The 19,828-nt window shown below is 38.3% G+C and overlaps 1 protein-coding gene across 1 annotated transcript in view; it reads right to left on the reverse strand.

The window, feature by feature from the left end:
* The window catches only part of dscama (Down syndrome cell adhesion molecule a), a 92,696-nt gene that overhangs the window by 56,376 nt on the left and 16,492 nt on the right, over positions 1-19,828 (reverse strand). The window contains exon 3 of the mRNA XM_056244382.1: positions 18,082-18,228. Coding sequence (XP_056100357.1) covers positions 18,082-18,228 — 147 coding nt within the window. The remainder of the gene's footprint in view (positions 1-18,081; positions 18,229-19,828) is intronic.

Below are 19,828 nucleotides of genomic sequence, written 5' to 3' on the forward strand. Positions count from 1 at the left end.
ACAGGAACAGACGGTTACCTGCATCTCGGGACTTCTGGACAACACTTCCCCATGTCAACTAGACGCAGTAGGCTGCATGCAAAATTACTGAGGATTTCTAAAACAAAGACAAAGCAAGTGGACTGTTTTGTCGTTTTTTTTTTTTAAAGGAACACTATGTAACTTTTTTTTGTTCAAAATTATAAAAATTTAAATAACGAGTCAATATATCATCAATCCTTCTTCCAAATAATTGTCTTACCCTGATTCACTATGATAAGCCCGTTATAAGTGTTCATATTTTAGACCTAGCGGGATGGTTCTCGCGGGAAATTGCGTACATACATAACTCGCCCGTGCGTGTCTCGTCATAACCGTAAATTATGACAGAAAAGTTGCTCCGGCTACTTTGATGCATGTGGGAGTGGCATAGGTTAGTTGTCACAACGAGCAAGAAAGTTTAATAAGGAGCAGCTAAATCTCGAACCTCCGGGGAATCATCCGTTTAAAAAAAAAAAAGCAGAACAGAGAAGAGTCTGCTGGCAAAAAGAGAACAGGACAGAGCTCGTAATAAAACAAGAATCAACATTGGCTTGGCTTTTTGGAGATGGTGAGAACCGAGGGATTTGAAATGTTGTAAAAGCGATGCGGAGATGACGGCGTTTTTATTACTCAACAGGTGAGTGAGATATTTTATTGAACATTTAAATTGCCATATGTAGTTCTCTAATAGAGATCATTGTAAAGCATTATCTGAAGGGTTATTTCATTATGGTTTTAGCAGCACTGTGCTGGAATTAATTTTCAAGGAAGTGTGTCTTTTAATGGGTATAGCTACAGTAAAGCCTTCAGCTAGTCAGCCTCTTGAGTCTAGTGGTAAATATTTTGAGCAATAGGATAACCATATTCATCCGCACAGTCACACAGAGCCGAAGCACAACCAAAACAATGTTCTTCTGCAAAATGCATGCGGTTTAGTTTTAAACCACTAGAGGGCCAAGAGTTACGTTGTTTTATAGTTTGTGTACATTACAATTTTTAAACAAATAACAATAATTCTAAATAAATAAATATGAGTGCATGCATGCAAAACTCGCCACTGTGACACTATGCTAAAAAAAAAGTTACCGGGGATTATAAATTGTAGAATTATATATATATATATATATATATATATATATATATATATATATATATATATAGGGGTCAGATCAAAGGCGTCAATCAACTTCAGTGGCGTAACAAGTCAGCCCCGGGCCCATAGGCAAAAAAAAGAAATTGGTACCACTTTATTTTAAGGTGACGTAATTAAACATTACTACATGTATTTACTATAGTAATAACAGTAAATTATGCATAATTACAAGTAACTAACCCTAAACCAAACCCTAAGCCTAACATTAACTCTATAGTAAGTCACCCTACATGTAGTTAATTAATATTACTCAGTACTTATTTGAGTAAGTACAATGTAACTACGTCACCTTAAAATAAATTGTAACCAAAGCATTTTGAATTGGCCCCCTCGGTTGAAATCGTATTTCCGGGGTTTCACACTGCGGGCCCCAATCCACCCGGGCCTTACGCATGTGCATACCCAGACGCCACGCCACGCCACTGGTCTACTTTATATACAGAATAGAAATAATGCCTTAGCAAGCACAACTAACCAGAAAATGCTAGTTCTTTAGCAATACAAACATTTTACATTGTACTTCAGTTCTGCACAACGTATGATAAAAAAGGATGCAAAAATAGGGTATTAACCACATGAGACTTTCTCTCTCCCTCTCAGGGTTACTAGGTAATGGTCTTTCTGTCAGCTGCTCCACCTGAACAATGTGCACTGAATGTTACCGTGGAGACCGACAATTACTCCATTACGCTTTTGTGGAGTTGACATTGTTCTTTAAGCTCCGTACATCTTCCCCGAAAGCAAAAAAAAAAAACCGTGTTGAAGTTTCCAAGAACTCACATTACATAAATCATCTAATCACAGATCTTTCTCCTCATGCTGTCGCACACCGTAACACGCTAACATGCATCTTCGTAATTTAAGCGAACAGCGCCATTTTTGATGTGCTCAATTTTACCTCTCGTCTCCACTGCAGCTGCTGCTATCTGAGGTAATTAGCCCCTGGCTACGGTTTAATTGCCTGTCAGCACATGCAGTAAAATGCAGGTTAAACGCCCAGGTGCCAAAAGGCTGTGTTTCCTCTGCGGCTGCCACCCGCGGTGCTGTGATGCGCAGACAGACGCAGATAGAGAGCCAGACGCTCTTTTCTGGAATACAGCTGTCCTGTGAAGCTTGCAAATTCGCAAAAGTCGGGTTGTCATGTCTGATACACCCACTTTCTACCCAGAACACCCCCCTCCCAAACCATGATTCTTTCTCTTTCCTTGACAGCTGTTCTTTTTCCGGCAATGTACTGAACAAAAAAGAAAAAGAAGCTTTTAGCTATTTCAGAGACATGTCTATTTTGCGGTTTGCATTCTATCTGACTCTTCACTACGAGACGTATTTGTCTCTTTAGGTGTGATTTGACAGGCAAGAGGAAGCTGAGTCTGTTACTGTGGCAACCAGCGGAGTGACTCGTAGGCTTTGACATTAGCACGGAGTGGAAGCGGGTGGAGACGGGGGGTTGGTGGTGTTGCTGGAGGCAGATCAGAGCAATGTGTCACTGGGCTACTGCACCAAGACATTCTCCCCGTCTCCTTCTCGCAGGAATAAGCTCTGAGAGAGAAAATAATCCCTTTTTGGGGTCCTGTCTCTGAGGACATCAAGCCCCCAGCAATGTCTTACTCAAAATTCATGTGACTGAACATTCTGAGAAAAAAAGCATTTTTTTTATGCATTATACATGTAATACATGGAGCTCTTTTGATGGACTAAGCCTTTTTGAAATCGGACAGTGCCATCCAGTGTGCTACAAAAAGCCTGTGGCACACTTTTCGTCACATCAAAATGCCGCTGTGAGCGAAATCTTAAATATAAACGACAAGACTGTTTGTTTTAATTAGTAGTGCGTGTTAAGGCAAACATCGCTATCACTACAAATAATACAAACCCTGAACTCTAAATAATTAACTCTTTCCCCACCACCGCTTTTTTTTTTAAGTTGCCAGCCACCGCCAGAGTTTTTAATCGTTTTCACAAAATTTTCATGACCCCCAGAATATTTTATTGTATGAATATCTGAACATGCAAAATATCAAAAGAAAGAACAGACTCTCTGATTTAAAAAATAAAATAAAAAATCCACTTTTTTTTTTATTCAGCACTTGAATGTGCTGGGTAAGTTTCATAAAAAAAGCAACATTATGAGCAAAAAGCTGAGAATATCACGTTTTTGTCAAATACTACGTTTGGATCGGATTCAGAACGTTGATCAAAACATAGATGGAGTAGATCGAGTCCATCAACTCCCCTAATGCTTGCACAGTCCCATAGCTCGTCCTGGGTCAACATTTCATTCAGTAACGTTAGGCAGTTTTGATTTATATGCTGTTTAATGTTGGTGATCGTGTTATTTTACGTATGCATAATTAATTACATATGATATCGATCGTTTCTGCATCTTCTTTGCCTTTCTTCTGATCTGGAGCTTCAGTACTCTTTTAGAAGATGTGTAATAGCGCCCCCTACCATACTACAGTGAATACACAGAAAGCCAGAAAATTCCGTCAATGGCAGGGAAAGAGTTCAACTTTGGTGTGTGACACGTCCCGCATTGTTTGTGCTACAAACATGAAGGATACTTTCAAGGATACATGAAGGATACTTTTAAATTGTTTTCCTGGTGAAGGATAAAATGCATAAGAACCGTTCCCTTAAAGGTGCAGTAAGTGATTTCTGAGAAACTCTGTTGAAAGTGGATCAGACCGAGTGCAAACACTTGTAGCCAATCAGTTGTAAGGGGGGAGTCCACTAATGAGGGGGGAGGTGCCTGTGTTGCATAGTGTTTTCGTGAATTTGGGGGCGGAGCTATCAAGATAGGGGTGTGATCCTTTTGGGTAGGGGCGTGTTTTTTTTGGTGATTTCAAAATATCAACAGCAGAAATTGCTGACTGCACCGTTAATGGCAAATCCAGGCACCAGAATATCATTGAGACTTGGGTCAGAAAGCAACCTCCTAGTGACCAACCAGTACTATCAATGCCATAGCAACCACAGATAAAACCCTAGCAACTGCTTATCAATGCACAGGCAAGAACCACTCACATTTTCTTCTGAAAATGTAAACATTGAATATGACTGATCAAGCACAGCTGCTGTCATAATTGAAGGAACAGTGTTTTTTTTTTTTTTTTTTTTTTTTTTGCTGGGAATGAATCATTCAGAACCAGATTCAATCAAAAGACCTGACTCAAAACACATATTTGTTCACAAATAGTAAACAATACTTCGGTGGCAGCTACTATTAAGATTGTTGGTAAATAACAACTTATAATTTGGTCTGATTGTCACACAGTCACATGACTTATAATGTAGTAGAACATGATGGACCAAGTTTTATGCTTTTGCATATTTTTGAAGTTGTAAAGCCCAGCACATTCTTCTATTTATTTTATTTTGTATTGGTGAATATTTAACATAAAAAGTGTATAAAAATAGTATAATATAATAATAAGTGTGTGCGTATGTACTATATATATATATATATATATATATATATTAATTACACTATTTATATTAAATATATAATAATATAAATAAATGGTATATATAAATACAAGATATACTGTATCGCATTTGTATATATATACTGTATATACACCACCAAATGTAATTTTATTAAATATTTACCTAATAATAATTATATAGGACATAAAAAATGCATTAAAAATAAAACTGTGTGTATATACAGTGTATATATATATATATATATATATACACATATACTGTATATACAGTATAAATCTATATAATTATACACACACTTTCACTATTTATTTGACACTATTTATACTGAAAATATAATATAATAAGAAACAAAATTACACATCCTAAAAAAACCTACTATAATACAAATAGGCTAATAGTAAAATAAATAAATAAAGCAGAGCTCAGGATTTTATTTATCCTGATCATCTACTCGCAAACGCGAATAAGCGTTTGATTTTTGAACTGTTAGTCAACAGGAGTTTCTCACAGGTGTCTGCAGTGGATCAATGAGCTAGTAACATATCCCAGAGATCAATCTAAGAAGCAGACGTTGCATGATCAGAACAGTTTTCCACATTATGCGGAGCAAACTGACAGATCTTTGATCGCGACAACAGACGGCACAAAAAAAGAAGCTCCCCTGTTCCTCTCCGCATCCCCTTTCATGTCTGGTGAGGTTCTGGTGCTCTGGGCATATGGTGCCTGGATCTCCTGTGATGACAAGTGACAGGTTAACAGAGCCGCCCGTGGGGGGGGAGAAGTTGGGCTGTGAGTTTGCTAAACACTCCCATCTGTTCATATCCTGAGGCGCTACTGTATCATCTTATGCAGATGAACTTGTGCGGGAGGCACGTTAATGCACATACAGAACAGCGGAGTTAAGAGAGTTCAGCTTCTGCCTGCGAGCAAACATTGTTTTGTGAATTAGATTAATTTTGGGATACATCATACATGTAATCTTGCCAACCCAGATTTACTCATTAACCACAGCTAGGCTGGAGGCTTCCGTGTCTCTAAGAAAAACCAAGGTAGCATCAGTTGTAAAAGTCTTCTCTTCTTTGCAAAAAATCTCTCAAGTCAAAAGGACCAGATGCCAAAGATCAGACTTTATTAGTCCAGTCAACAAAGCCGAGATGCCAGCTGAACATCTAACAATCTTATTCGCAACGTTCTCTTTTATACAGTTTCTCTCAACCGGTTTAACCAATGAGCGTCTATTTGGGTATTTCCCAATCTTTTTATTAGCTCATCCTCTTTCGCCAGCAACAATCAATTTCTCATCCAGGGAACATATTAAAAACCATCAAGAAAGTGTACATGATATATACATAAAAAAGAACAGCTCATTTTCATTGAACCATTTAGCAGCTGGTGCAGGCTTGGCCACTGACTGTTTTCTTTGTACCATAAAGTTGCTGAAGTGAAACATACACTGTAGTTATAGAGACCCGAGGCCTTATACTCAGGCCTAATACAACCCTAAAGTTTCCTTGCTTCATTCATATAAATCCCTATTCTATTCTACAAACATATCTTATATGTCAAATAAAAATATGCTACTGCATTATGTTGAACTAGCAGCCTAACAGTTTACGTAACAGCTCAACCAAGTGAGACTTTCAGTTAGCTTTAGCAACAACGCCAATAACTCAAAGAATCCAAAAATGGCCCAACACTATTTACTTTTCAATACACAATATTAATGTTCTTTGCTAACCTAAAGTGAAAAAGAGTAGTCATTAAAAGTGCATGTTTTGTCTTTACACTGTGTTGTGTATATCCTTAAGACCTTCAATACAGATTAAATTGATTTTCCGTACACAAACAGAAGTCTACAGTGGTTAAATTCAGTTCAGTTAATCCTTGCTAGAGATTTAGGTATTAATGTGGAGGTTTTTTTGAAAGCAGATGTCTTATCCGGTGGAAAATCAAAAAAAAAAGTCCGATTAGGCGCTTGAGAACATTGAAACACATGTTATTTTACGAACAGCTGATACACAGAGAGCTTGATCTCTATAATCCCATAGTATGTAACTAGATACACGTATTATATTTGCTTTGGCTCTGAGACAAGTGTGAAATAAACCTAAGGAGCTTTTGATGGGAACGAAACATTTCAAATGAAATCCTCAAATCCATGTAAAACTGATGTGATTACTTCACTAATATACTTTGAGTCATGAGAGGATGATGATAATAATAATAACAGTAATTCAGAGGGGGGGGTTCTGATTGGGCTGACTAATATCACACACTGACCTGATCGTTTAAGGAGTTTAAAGATGAAGCGCGGCTCTCGGATGAACACAGTCAGAGATGTTGTGGGCTCTGAAGAGGTAATGAGAGCGGATCTCAGAGGCTGTCAGACCGCAGTCCCTCATTAGGTGCCAATTAGACATTAACGGCCTGACTTACTGCCATGGAGAGAAGTGATCCGTCTCTGCCCACCCCTGGTCACCATTCAGACACGTCAAACACACACTGCAGTATGGCTCTGTGTATAACATAATGCTCCTTTTCTTTCTTTAAAATGATTTCTCAATTCTAAAACACAAACCCCATTTTCTACAACATATTCAATGAAGTGCAAAGGCAGTGTTTCCTCTAGGATTTTTTCCAGCCGTGGTGGCAGGGGGAGGGGGCGTGGCCCATGAGTGATATTCCCATTGGCCACGCCCCCTTATCCCAGGTGTTTAAACCTCCCCTAAGCATTATAACATGAAAGGCGCCAATAATAGCGGCAAAGCGATTATGCGCATCCCGTGCGCAGAATGATGCACTTGAAGCAACGTGAAGTCACAGCGCGCAGCGCTTCGCATTGAAAAGTTCAAAGCACAAAGCGAAGAGATTATATCTGTCTATGCTTAATGTATTATATCTATGCAACAGTTTATTGAGCCTTTTCTTTTAACAGTTTTAAATTTCAGTTAACTTACAGTGCGCATGAAGAACAATTCATAGTGCTCTCTACTCTAGTGCTGTAGTAACAGACACCCGGGGGAAAGGAATATGATTTAGAAAGCGCTATAAACTCCAGCAAGATAAAGTAATTAGACCTTTATCTACAAATAAAGTATAATAATGGGAACATTGATCTTGAAGAGAGTGTCATCGTGTTATTGTCGTACCCGAACGAGACGTGCTGTTTGAATGCTGAATGGAGAATGACTGAGGAGAGATGAGTTTCCATTAACTTTAACTTAACGACTTAAATATCAATTTTTACCTCACATTATGCTATTGAATGACTTTAGAAGTCTTGGAATATAGTGTGAAAACTTTATTGTGCTTTACAATGTTTTGTATGCCTTTAGTGGGGCTTAACAATAACACATACAATATCGGACCGAGAAGCTGCAGCCGTGGCGGGATGATTTTAGGTGTGGCGGCCCGCCACGGCAGAATGAATGTAGCGGAAACACTGAAAGGGAATATAAAATATGCAACTATCACCACAGATGAAACCTTAATGCAACATCCAATCAATTGCAGCAACAAATTCAAGATTCTCCTCTACGTCACAGCAGACAGATTCTCCCGGAGCACACTTGTCTAAACCACTTCAGCTCAGCGGAGAATCCTGACAGGTCACCAAAAAAACAAATATTTGCTCTTAAGCTTCTGGCCGCTTTGATTCATTTGTTTTCGCCTCTGCGTTAATTCTGTTCATCTCCATATGCCAGGCGGATTACCGCACACCAACAGATCTGCTGTCTGGATGTGGATGCTTTAATTATTCCGCGAGGCCCCTGTCTGTGTGGCCCTGGATTGCGTCCCAGGGGTCCATTTTTCAACCTACTTATCAGACAAGTGGCATCACCATCACAGAAGGGAAACTTTATACAGTGCCATCTTTATCTACAGTCCAAAGAAAGAGCAAAGATAAAAACAAAAGTTCTTTTTTTTTTATTGTTGTAGATTGAAACGATTTTAAAATGAAAAAGAGGCATTCTGTTATTCAAGACAATGATTTCAAATGAACTTTTTCCCTATTATTTTCTCATTGCCGTAATGCAAAAACATAAAAAATACACAAAACTATAAACTATATTTATTTTGAATGTATAATATAATAGTTATATACACATAACATGGTATAATACATCAGGGAAACAATATGTAATATTTAAACACTTATGTATATATATATATATATATATATATACACTCACCGGCCACTTTATTAGGTACCCCATGCTAGTAACGGGTTGGACCCCCTTTTGCCTTCAGAACTGCCTCAATTCTTCGTGGCATAGATTCAACAAGGTGCTGGAAGCATTCCTCAGGGAGTTTGGTCCATATTGACATGATGGCATCACACAGTTGCCGCAGATTTGTCGGCTGCACATCCATGATGCGAATCTCCCGTTCCACCACATCCCAAAGATGCTCTATTGGGTTGAGATCTGGTGACTGTGGAGGCCATTTTAGTACAGTGAACTCATTGTCATGTTCAAGAAACCAATTTAAAATGATTAGAGCTTTGTGACATGGTGGAAGTAGCCATCAGAGGATGGGTACATGGTGGCCATAAAGGGATGGACATGGTCAGAAACAATGCTCAGGTAGGCCGTGGCATTTAAACGATGCCCAATTGGCACTAAGGGGCCTAAAGTGTGCCAGGAAAACATCCCCCACACCATTACACCACCACCACCAGCCTGCACAGTGGTAACAAGGCATGATGGTTCCATGTTCTCATTCTGTTTACGCCAAATTCTGACTCTAACATCTGAATGTCTCAACAGAAATCGAGACTCATCAGACCAGGCAACATTTTTCCAGTCTTCAACTGTTCAATTTTGGGGAGCTCTTGCAAATGGTAGCCTCTTTTTCCTATTTGTAGTGGAGATGAGTGGTACCCGGTGGAGTCTTCTGCTGTTGTAGCCCATCCGCCTCAAGGTTGTGCGTGTTGTGGCTTCACAAATGCTTTGCTGCATACCTCGGTTGTAACGAGTGGTTATTTCAGTCACTGTTGCCCTTCTATCAGCTCGAACCAGTCTGGCCATTCTCCTCTGACCTCTGGCATCAACAAGGCATTTCCGCCCACAGAACTGCCGCTCACTGGATGTTTTTTCTTTTTCGGACCATTCTCTGTAAACCCTAGAGATGGTTGTGCGTGAAAATCCCAGTAGATTAGCAGTTTCTGAAATACTCAGACCAGCCCTTCTGGCACCAACAATCATGCCACGTTCAAAGTCACTCAAATCAACTTTCTTCCCCATACTGATGCTCGGTTTGAACTGCAGGAGATTGTCTTGACCATGTCTACATGCCTAAATGCACTGAGTTGCCGCCATGTGATTGGCTGCTTAGAAATTAAGTGTTAACGAGCAGTTGGACAGGTGTACCTAATAAAGTGGCCGGTGAGTGTATATATATATATAATTATTAATCAGTATTTATAATTATATAATTATTATGATACACATGGACACAAACTTGATTACTTGGCTCTATGCAATTAAAACATGACCAAAAAATTAACTACTCCAAGGGAATTGATGGTAACACTTTACAATAAGGTTTTATTAGTTAACTGCATTTGTTAACATGGACTAATAATGAAAAGCACTTCTACAGCATTTATTAATCTTTGTTGATATTAATTTCAACATTTACTAATAAATAATTAAAATCAAAAGTTGTATTTGTTAAAATTGGTTGCACTGTAAAGTAACATGAACAAACAATGAACAGCTGTATTTTTTATGAACTAATGTTAATAAAGATTAACAAATACAGTAACAAATGTATTTCTCATGGTTAGTTAATGTTAGTTAATACATTAACTAATGTTAACAAATAAAACCTTATTGTAAAGTGTTACATAATTTATATTACGAGGAGAGTCACCATAATAAGAAAAAGTAATAAGAATGTTAAAAAAACTTTTTTTTAAATCAAATAAGATAATTAATGTGGTTCAGATAACATACTATTTTGAGTTTCTGTTGAATAAACCAATCCCCTTCTTTGTATTATCTTAAAACTTTTTTATTTCAATGAACTAAAAATTTGAAGGCAACCAGTTTTCTTACGTTTTTAAACCTACAATTATTTTTTACAGTTTAATAATGAAAATGAAAAACAAAAAAGAGGAACGTAATAGCCCTACTTCTCTGTACACAACCTTGTTGATGCAATGTCTTCTCTTTTACTCTAAATCTTACATCTCAAGGGTCAGCATGTTGAGGTCACCCCTCCCCCAACCACCCTACTTCCACTCATCTGTCCATCTAATCTGCTGAGACCCATCTGCTCAATGCACCCCACACAGAAGACCAGGCAAAAATGAGCAGACAACAGCAACAAGATGTTTGACGTGTGTGCCCATCACTCACCAGTGTTTGTCCAGTGTCAAGATGCTGACTCGCTCAAACCCTTACTTGAACGACAGGTGCAAAGTCACAGCACAATTTATACGTCACAACTAAGACAAAAAAGATACAGACAGACAGACAGACAGATAGACAGACAGATAGATAGACAGACAGATAGACAGACAGACAGACAGACAGACAGACAGACAGACAGACAGACAGACAGACAGACAGACAGGTAGATAGATAGATAGATAGATAGATAGATAGATAGATAGATAGATAGATAGATAGATAGATAGATAGATAGATAGATAGATAGATAGATAGATAGATAGAAAGATAGATAGAAAGATAGATAGATAGATAGATAGATAGATAGATAGATATTGATTACATAGGAATACTTTTAATAGCCAGACGGCATACCTGTCCATGCTATTATTATCCCGGAAAATAATACAGAAACAATATGTTGAACTCACAGGTGGTTTAATTCGTGCAATAGACGCACATCGTCTCAAAAACTACTTGAGCCAAAGCTTTAAAATGAATTCTCAGATGTCATCAATTATAAATCCAGGTTCAGATGAGAATGCATTTATACATTTTAACACATTTTAACAAGTGCGGCATCTGGGGTTAGTCATTCATAAATAATTCACCGTATGTTCACAATATTCATATCAGGAGTCATTTCTGTGGAAAGAAACTGGTGTCTGGTGCCTCTGGGTAAAGCCACATTGCAAAAAATGTTTGTTTGCCAGTAAATATATTTTATTACTACTACTATTATATATATATATATATATATATATATATATATATTAAAAGTTTAGTTCAATTTTAAAATTGTGTAAAATGTAATATTGTTTTCAGAGAATATCATTTTAATTTGTCTTACCTCATTGGTAATTTCTTTCTTCGTAAACACAAAATTAGGTAGCTTTATGTTTAAATCAAGAATTTAAAGAAAAATAATTGCAGAACAGTGTACATCATCTGTGAACGCATAGAGAAACAGCAATACATATATTGCAACCATATCATAGTTTTATGCACGTCTGTCTGTTAGAATGTCAATATTAAACAATAAATCTATCCTTTTTCCCAAAAAAACATTCGTTCAGCAGTGTAAATGAACAGCTTTGTCTTGACTTAAACTTGACTGCGCAGTCATACAGAAAATGGCTGCTCACGGTCACATGATTTGGCCTCCATTTTGGAGTTTGCATGTTTGAGCAGCTGCACTAGCGGCAAAGCTTTACAGCGGGAGGGAAGAGAGATAGCAGGCCAGAAAACCTCAGAGTGCAATAGAAAGGATGAAACATACTTACAAACAGAGTGAGTAATAACTGTTAAGAGAACAGGGCTTATCTTCTCCGCACAGATAATATGAAGCTCTCAATTAGATGAAACGCAACTCCCCCCTCTCCCCTTTCAGTTATTTTGTTCAATTTCTCCAGGCAATTTACTAAAAAAAAAGGCGCAGGAGATTTTACTGGCTACAAATAGAAGAGGCATGCAACGTTTTAGCCAATCATTTATCTGCGTAGCTAGCAGCGGAGAACCCTAGCAACAACACTCTATTTATTGAGGACTACGGAAGTTTTATATTATCCTCGTCGCAAAATACATTTCTGTCTTATGCTAATTGTAATTTTGTAATGATTTTTATTTTTTGCGTTTGCCTGAAAGCAGACAGTAAACCCTGCTTGATATTGACTAGGCTAATACAACACCTAAAACCATCCTAAGGTAGGTTATCAAGTCCACACATAGTAAAATAATAATTTAAAAAACTCAGATCTAGCTCTATAGGACATTAAATAGGCTAGTTGAGTGAACTTACTCATAAATCAGTAAGTAAACACATCAAACGTGAACGGCAGAGTTATATGCAATATCAACAACAACTCCTTGTAGCTGTTAGCTGCTAGCTTTGTTTGTTTCAAATAGCATTGTACAGTCTTGCAATGCAAACAACCTTGAGCGTTTTACTCTTCCTTTACCGAGCCTTTCACCCTCTTCTCCTATTCACGAACATTTCAAAGATTATCATGAAAGCTCCTGCCAGGTTTTTCCCCTTTTCTCTCGGTAAACAATAGCAGGGAAGCAGTGTGTAAGGGGGCTGTGGTCATGAGCACAATGAACGCTGAACAAACGTCGCCTCCATTCAAACACACTGCAGCAGCTGTCCGCCGACGATAAGGGCTCATGGACACGGTCCTCAAGAGTGATTAGCTATTGCTGTGGGGAAACCGATTTGCAGATGCAGGATACAGAACAAGGAGTCAAAGGTCAAATGAAGATTATAACATCATCATAATTAGCCAGATTGGGGGACAACTTTTACATTCCAATTTAAGTCTTTAGGGAAACAAATGTTATTTTTATGATGCGTTTTCTAAGCTGGATATGAGCCAGTCTGAGGCTGAGGTTTAATCATCTAGGTGGGAAGAACTGTTATGAACACCATCATATGATATGAGCAATTTAATTGATTCTGAAATCAGAAACTGGATTCAGTATAATATCCTTCAATAGACCAAGAATAGACTGAATACATAGGGTGGGACATGATTTTATCCATTGCAAATTGATTTAAAAATGGAGCCTGGTCATGAGAGGTTTAAAAATAAAAGGGCTTGGTGACAACAGGCAAAACGGCAACAAAAAAAAAGAAAAAAAAAGTGTTGATTCCACCAAAGAGTGTAAGTGCTGCTCTAAAACATTGCCTTGTTTAAGAATGTTTGGGAAACTTTCATTGCCAAATCACACTTAGCCTCAGTTTCACAGACGAGGCTTAAACCTAGTCCCAGGCTAAAATGCATGTTTGAGCTGTTTTCGCTGAAAGCAACTTACATTGATTTTAAAATATGTCAGTGCCATTGTTTTATCTCAAGATGCACAACAGCAATGTTTTTTTTCTAAGGCAGATTTATAATTGAACTTAGGCCTAATCCTAGCTTAATCTTAACCTTTAAGAAAGTTAACAGTGTCCATTTTTACATTGACTTTAAAAATCACCATCATGGGCTGATTGCATTTTATGAAGCCCCATTTCTGAAACAACAAAGACTTTCATCAGTTCACTGATCAGAAATATTTCAACAATCAGTATTAACATAATTTACATTTAAGAATCAAAAAATGATACCAAACTCCTTAAAATCACTCTAACCTGATGCCTGAGAAAACCAGTGAGCCTTGAGAACATTTACTATGCAAAAGCACACCTGAATCTCTCCCTCTGTGTACCCATCATTCTCTCTGGTACCCGCAGAATGATTAAGCACACCAATATTGATTTTCTTCTCCTCCTTTTCAGAGAATCCCTTTTATTTATCCGACTTCGCTTGTCTCTGTCAGAGTGGAAAAGGCACAGGGATTCAGAGAGGGTTGGGAATTCTGTGAATTCTGCCCACTGAGCACTGATGTACAGAAAAGGTTTTAAAACAGTTTGGCTAAAGAGGCACCATCCCAGAGCCACTTTCTCTCTGGTTTGCCTGTTTACACATGCTGTCCTTGGTGGGCTGGTTGACCCATTTTTCTCTAGATAACAATACTTCAACCAATCACAGGGAAAACTGAGGACAAGAGCCCCCAATCCTGCCTGTCATACACAGAAACATCGACTGCAGAGGCAAGAGCTCAGCCTCACCCAGCTTGGAGGAAAAAAGCCGCAGTGGGACCAGTTAAAAACATAAGCACTCCTATCCCATTGTTTTGAATGCCACGCAACCTTTTTCTTTCATTTTCAAGCATGGAAATGTTTTAACTATACAGGGTCAGATTTGTGTTCTCCTTTTCATTATTGTCAAAATGTAGGAATGTATTGATTGCTCTCGGCCCACACCGGCTAAACTATCTTGAAATATTGAGCATTTATGGGTATTTATGAAGCAGATTAGCGCTAATGAATCTATTCGTTACTGCTGGGCCTTGTTAGATTCAGTCCATTAAATGGGTGCTGGGTTAAATGTGTGCTCTGCCCCACGATGGGCGCCAAATGTGGTTTTCAGAGAATGGTCAGCTTGCTGCTCAATGGTTTTCAAAATGTCAACACCACAACGGGAAAACGTGGAAAGGACATTCTTCAGAATGCCACCAGCTTCGGTTGACGCACAGCAAGCCTGAGGTGGGATTTGCTCACTCGGAAAGAAATGGCAAAACTGGCAGTTTTTACGGCATTTATTCTCCATCAATACGTGTAAGCTTCTCCGAGTGAGTAGATAGAATGTATTTTCATATTTTCGCCAAATCTGTCTGCACTGAAATGCATTTGTTCACTGCAGAATATGAGCAAGGTTGAATGAGAAAGAGGGGGGGAAATGGAATAGAAAGGGTCTGTCTCACTGGTGCTCTCTCTCTCTCTCTCTTTAGTGGTTGTTCTGTCCAGAGGTCTCAGTGCGAGGCATGTGTGCGGAATGCTAAGGACTCTCTAAAGTGCCTGTAGCGGTTTGTTCTGTGGCTCACCACTGCATAACACAGCCGCCTGCATCCAGATCTACCCACAATCCCCTGCGACTAAAACACCTGAGCAATAGCAAATAATACTAAGTATACTTCAGCCATAAAAACTCAGTTAGAAGTGCCCGCTAAGGCAATGATCACTATTACTATTGCCAATACTTTGCACTAAAGGTACTGAATGTATTGTTTTGACTGTTCTAAAGCCTGTACTATATAAATACCATACTATATTTGCAGAGATTTAGGAAACATGTCAAGTTTACATATGTTTCTCCGAAAACAAACAAACAATGCAACAGCCAGTTATTCTAATCAGAAATGTGTGTTCCGCGTCGGAATGTCTGTTTTTGTTTTGGTCTATGTGATCCCACCCACTGCCAATTTACTCAATAGTATTCCGACACTCTAGCCAGTTGGCAGAAAACAGTGTATTGCAATCATGAATGAATGAATGAGGCATTTATATAGCGCTTTCGTACTACTGTACACCCAAAGCGCTTTACAATCATATCAGGGGTTCTCATGAAAGCCAGCAAACGAACTGGGTCAGAGATCACAGATTTGACCCGACCTAAAAGGCCTTGGCATCTATCTAAAAAGCTCTATGACCAGAGGCATATTAAAACGTGGATAAATCAACTCATCAACTTACAGTGTAAGGCTTGTCACCTTCCATTGTCAATTGTGCTCGTTCCTGTTGTGTGTCCTCAATCTGGCAACCCGCGTGAGCGTCGAGTCTGAGGAAAACGTGGCGGGGGAAACAACTCTCTCCAATATTTTGAATTTGGTCCGCAGTACCAATTTCAACCACTAGCTGTTATTATTACATACTGTACCTTTAATGGGGGTTTACAGCCGTAATTCCTCACAGTTTTTATACTATGGACGTATAGACCTCAGATCTTCTGACTTATTAAAAATAAGAGGGCTAATGGTTTCCTAAGTGGACAGACTTGGAGTGTTCACTTTGCACATAATAAAATGGCAGACATACCATCCATCTACATTGAAAGAAGAACCGAGCAATATTTAAAGACTGGAACTCTAACAGTTGAAAACAAAAACTTTTCATTACTTGATGGAGTCCAAATGAACCAGACAGAAATAGGGATAGAAATTAATATTTTATAACAAAAAAGTATAGCTTTATTCTTATGAGGTCACTTAGAAAACTTACTTATTTATAGCATATCAAAGAAGAATAGGTTTTAGAACATTTTAGAGGGGCCATCAGCAAACGTCCAGTACATCATGCGCACACACACACACACACACACACACACACTCCAACAAAATGCCCTCATAAGCCTCTGTGGAAAGGTGAAAGTGTTCCACACGCAGTGAACTGTGTTTAAACTGTGTTTGTTTACAGGAATATTGCTTTACCTATAAAATATTTAGCATGGAAAACAGGCACAGACAAGCGGCAAGCTAATGTTTTGTGACAGCCGCTATTAAATGACAGACATCTGTCAGATTCATTGCACATTTTCTCTTTTCTATGTTAAAACAGACCCATCTTGGGCTCCGACGTTCATATAGGAATATAATGTGCACATAAATTGAGATTGAGCATAAGACGTGAGATGTTTGAAGAAATTAAAGACTGCAGGCTAACATTTGTCACATTACTCCCTAAAGATGAATAAAAGATTCATATATCTCACTGGTATCTTTTACCCGTACAGAAAACTGCTACACATCTATGGAAAATGTCCCCGCTCGCTCCCCAGTCTAAACGACTTTTGATTCTTTATTGAATTTGCTAAATGCCCCATAAAACGAGCCGACAGCCCTGAGGGAAGGAAACAGTTGTGTAGACAAGTGTTCCATTTAGCTGATACGGATTTTCAAAACCGCGCTGCGTCTGCAAGGGAAGTAGGTCAGTACAGTGAATCTCGGTGACACGACTGCCACCGTCCACTTCTTCAGGATTAGACAGCCGAGAGAGGAGCTCTTTATAAGAGCGTTACTGTGACAGCATGCCAAGTTAGAAACTAATAAATCTCACGTTGTCACCAACAGGACAAGAAATGACTTAAAGATGTGGATGTGTTTTCAAGAGCAGGCTTGAGGTTGTTAAACTGATGGGAAACCAAAAAAAAGAAAAGAAAGAAAAGCGAGGGCTCAGGACTGTAATTGGCTGAAACTTGCTTAGGAACATCAAAACTGCGCTTGGAGATGCCTGTATATATTTTTTAAATCACGGGAATAGTTCACCTCAAAATGTTGTCCTTTACTTATCTTCACGTTGCAAATCTGTTGAATTATTTTGAAGTGAATGTTTAAAAAATGTCCTGGTCAGTATGTTGAAAGTGATTGACAACTAGATCTGTCAAGGTTCAAAAAAGCACCATAAAAAAGTATCATTAAAGGTTTATATGACTCATGCACTATACTCATGAATGCACCACAATAACTCTGGGAATGTAGCTCTCAAATCAAATATGGCAGCATTGACGTCAATGACATTTGTGTCCCCATTCACTTTAATTATATAGTAACGAGCGGACTCAGAGGCAAACCACTTTGGAACAGCATAAGATCACACTGGTGAACTATTCCTTTAAAGTAGGATAACACTGCATCCTTAGAAGTTCAAGCTCAAAGTATGCAGACATGTATCCAGTGTCCTACCTGAGACGAGTGGTACGGTGTCTCTCTCCCATGACACAACAGTGATGTAGTTCTCCACTGAGGAAGGTATAATGCACTTGAAGACCGCTACGCTGCCTCTCATCGCGGTGTGGTCCGCCACACGGACCGTATAGGGCTCTCGTAAAACTAGAGAGAAAGAGCTTGTGTCATTGGTTAAAAAAAACACACTGATAAAATATGTAAAAATCCTCAGATCTGAAATATTTCTTTCTTCTAGATTAATATGCAAAGGCAATTAGTCTTTTACCAAAATGTAAAAAGTTAAACACCATATCAATACATTGGTCTTTTTGTATGAGAATCCAACCAGCCCAACATAGCAGCACTGGCTCAGCCAATGGCGTGAGTTTAGGGCAGGACTATCTGTTTGTCTGACCAATAACAGATGGGGAGAGGGAAACCTGGGCTGCGTTCAGCGCCGACAAAACGTTGCAGAACGTTTTTTAAACAGAAACGGTGATGCTTTGAACGCACTGTTGTGATGACGCAAGAGTTGCAACTACGGCAGCTGAGAAGGCTTTTTGTGTTCTTTGTGAAGAATTTTCGGAGCCTGATTAAGTCGGTATAAATATGTGTTTAATACTACAAAATATGCCCGATGTTACAGTTACTGCACTTGCCGCCCAGAACACAAGAGAACATCCCAATCGAGTGAAGGGATTTGTGGAAACTGAAATGGAAGCACATCTTACCTAATAAAGACTAAAACACATCTATTTAGCCTCACATTCTTGTTGTTCATAATGTTTTATTAATACCCTGTATTTTCTTTCTCATTTTTAGGAAAAGCACTTTACATGCATTGTTTATTTCTATACCAAATGTCACACACTTGCAATGAAGCTAAAAATATAAACAACTACATCATTATGTTGATATCCTATATTTTTACAATAATACTTACGACAAGTACATGTCTTCTAATATCCTTAGTTGTTGCATATCGAACACATTTGTAAATTACTTCCATTGTGCGAGTTCTCTTTAATACCGTGTGCTTTATTTACATGTTGCTGCTGATTGGACTGCAGTTCTGACACGCCCACCAAACAAGAGAAAACGCATCTCAAACCCCGTTGCACACCGGTACACGCCGTTTCCAGGAAACATGACGTTCAACCCGTAAACCGTAGCAAAACATTGCGCACCGTTGTGATCTTGAACATGCCCCTGTTTGAAAACAGGCATTATTTTTGCTATTCTATTTATTATCAGTAGCATTGCAGAAATTACACATTTGGCCTTAAAAACAAGATACTGTAAAGTTTCCGAAGAGGAAAATTATTTGTTTAAAAAAAAAAGAGAGTCAATTCCACATTAGTATTCCATTCAAGCTTGTAGAAATTAAAGCGTAAATATCAACGTAATAAAATTAAGTAAAACCTACTCAACCTTTCTGATACTGGTGTTACCAACGTGCACTGGGGCATGAATAATTAATAAAGTTGATTTTTTACTCAACAAAATTTTACTGGCCAAGTTAAAGTTACTTATTTTCTTTGTTCATTTTAATTAACTTAATTAAGTAGACTTTACTTAAAGGGATAGTTTACCCAAAAATGGGTGTCAAATTCGTTTTCAGCAGAAGAAAGAAATTCATACAGGTTTGGAACAATTTGAGGGTGAGTAAATGATGACAGAATTTTTGTTTTTTGGGTGAACTATCCCTTTAATTCCATATGTGAAATTTACTTAAAAAAATCTGCATGCAAAAGCTATATTATAA

This window comes from Rhinichthys klamathensis, unplaced genomic scaffold (assembly GCF_029890125.1).
Source record: "Rhinichthys klamathensis goyatoka isolate OS25496 unplaced genomic scaffold, OSU_Roscu_1.1 h1tg000027l_1, whole genome shotgun sequence".
NCBI lineage: Eukaryota > Metazoa > Chordata > Actinopteri > Cypriniformes > Leuciscidae > Rhinichthys > Rhinichthys klamathensis.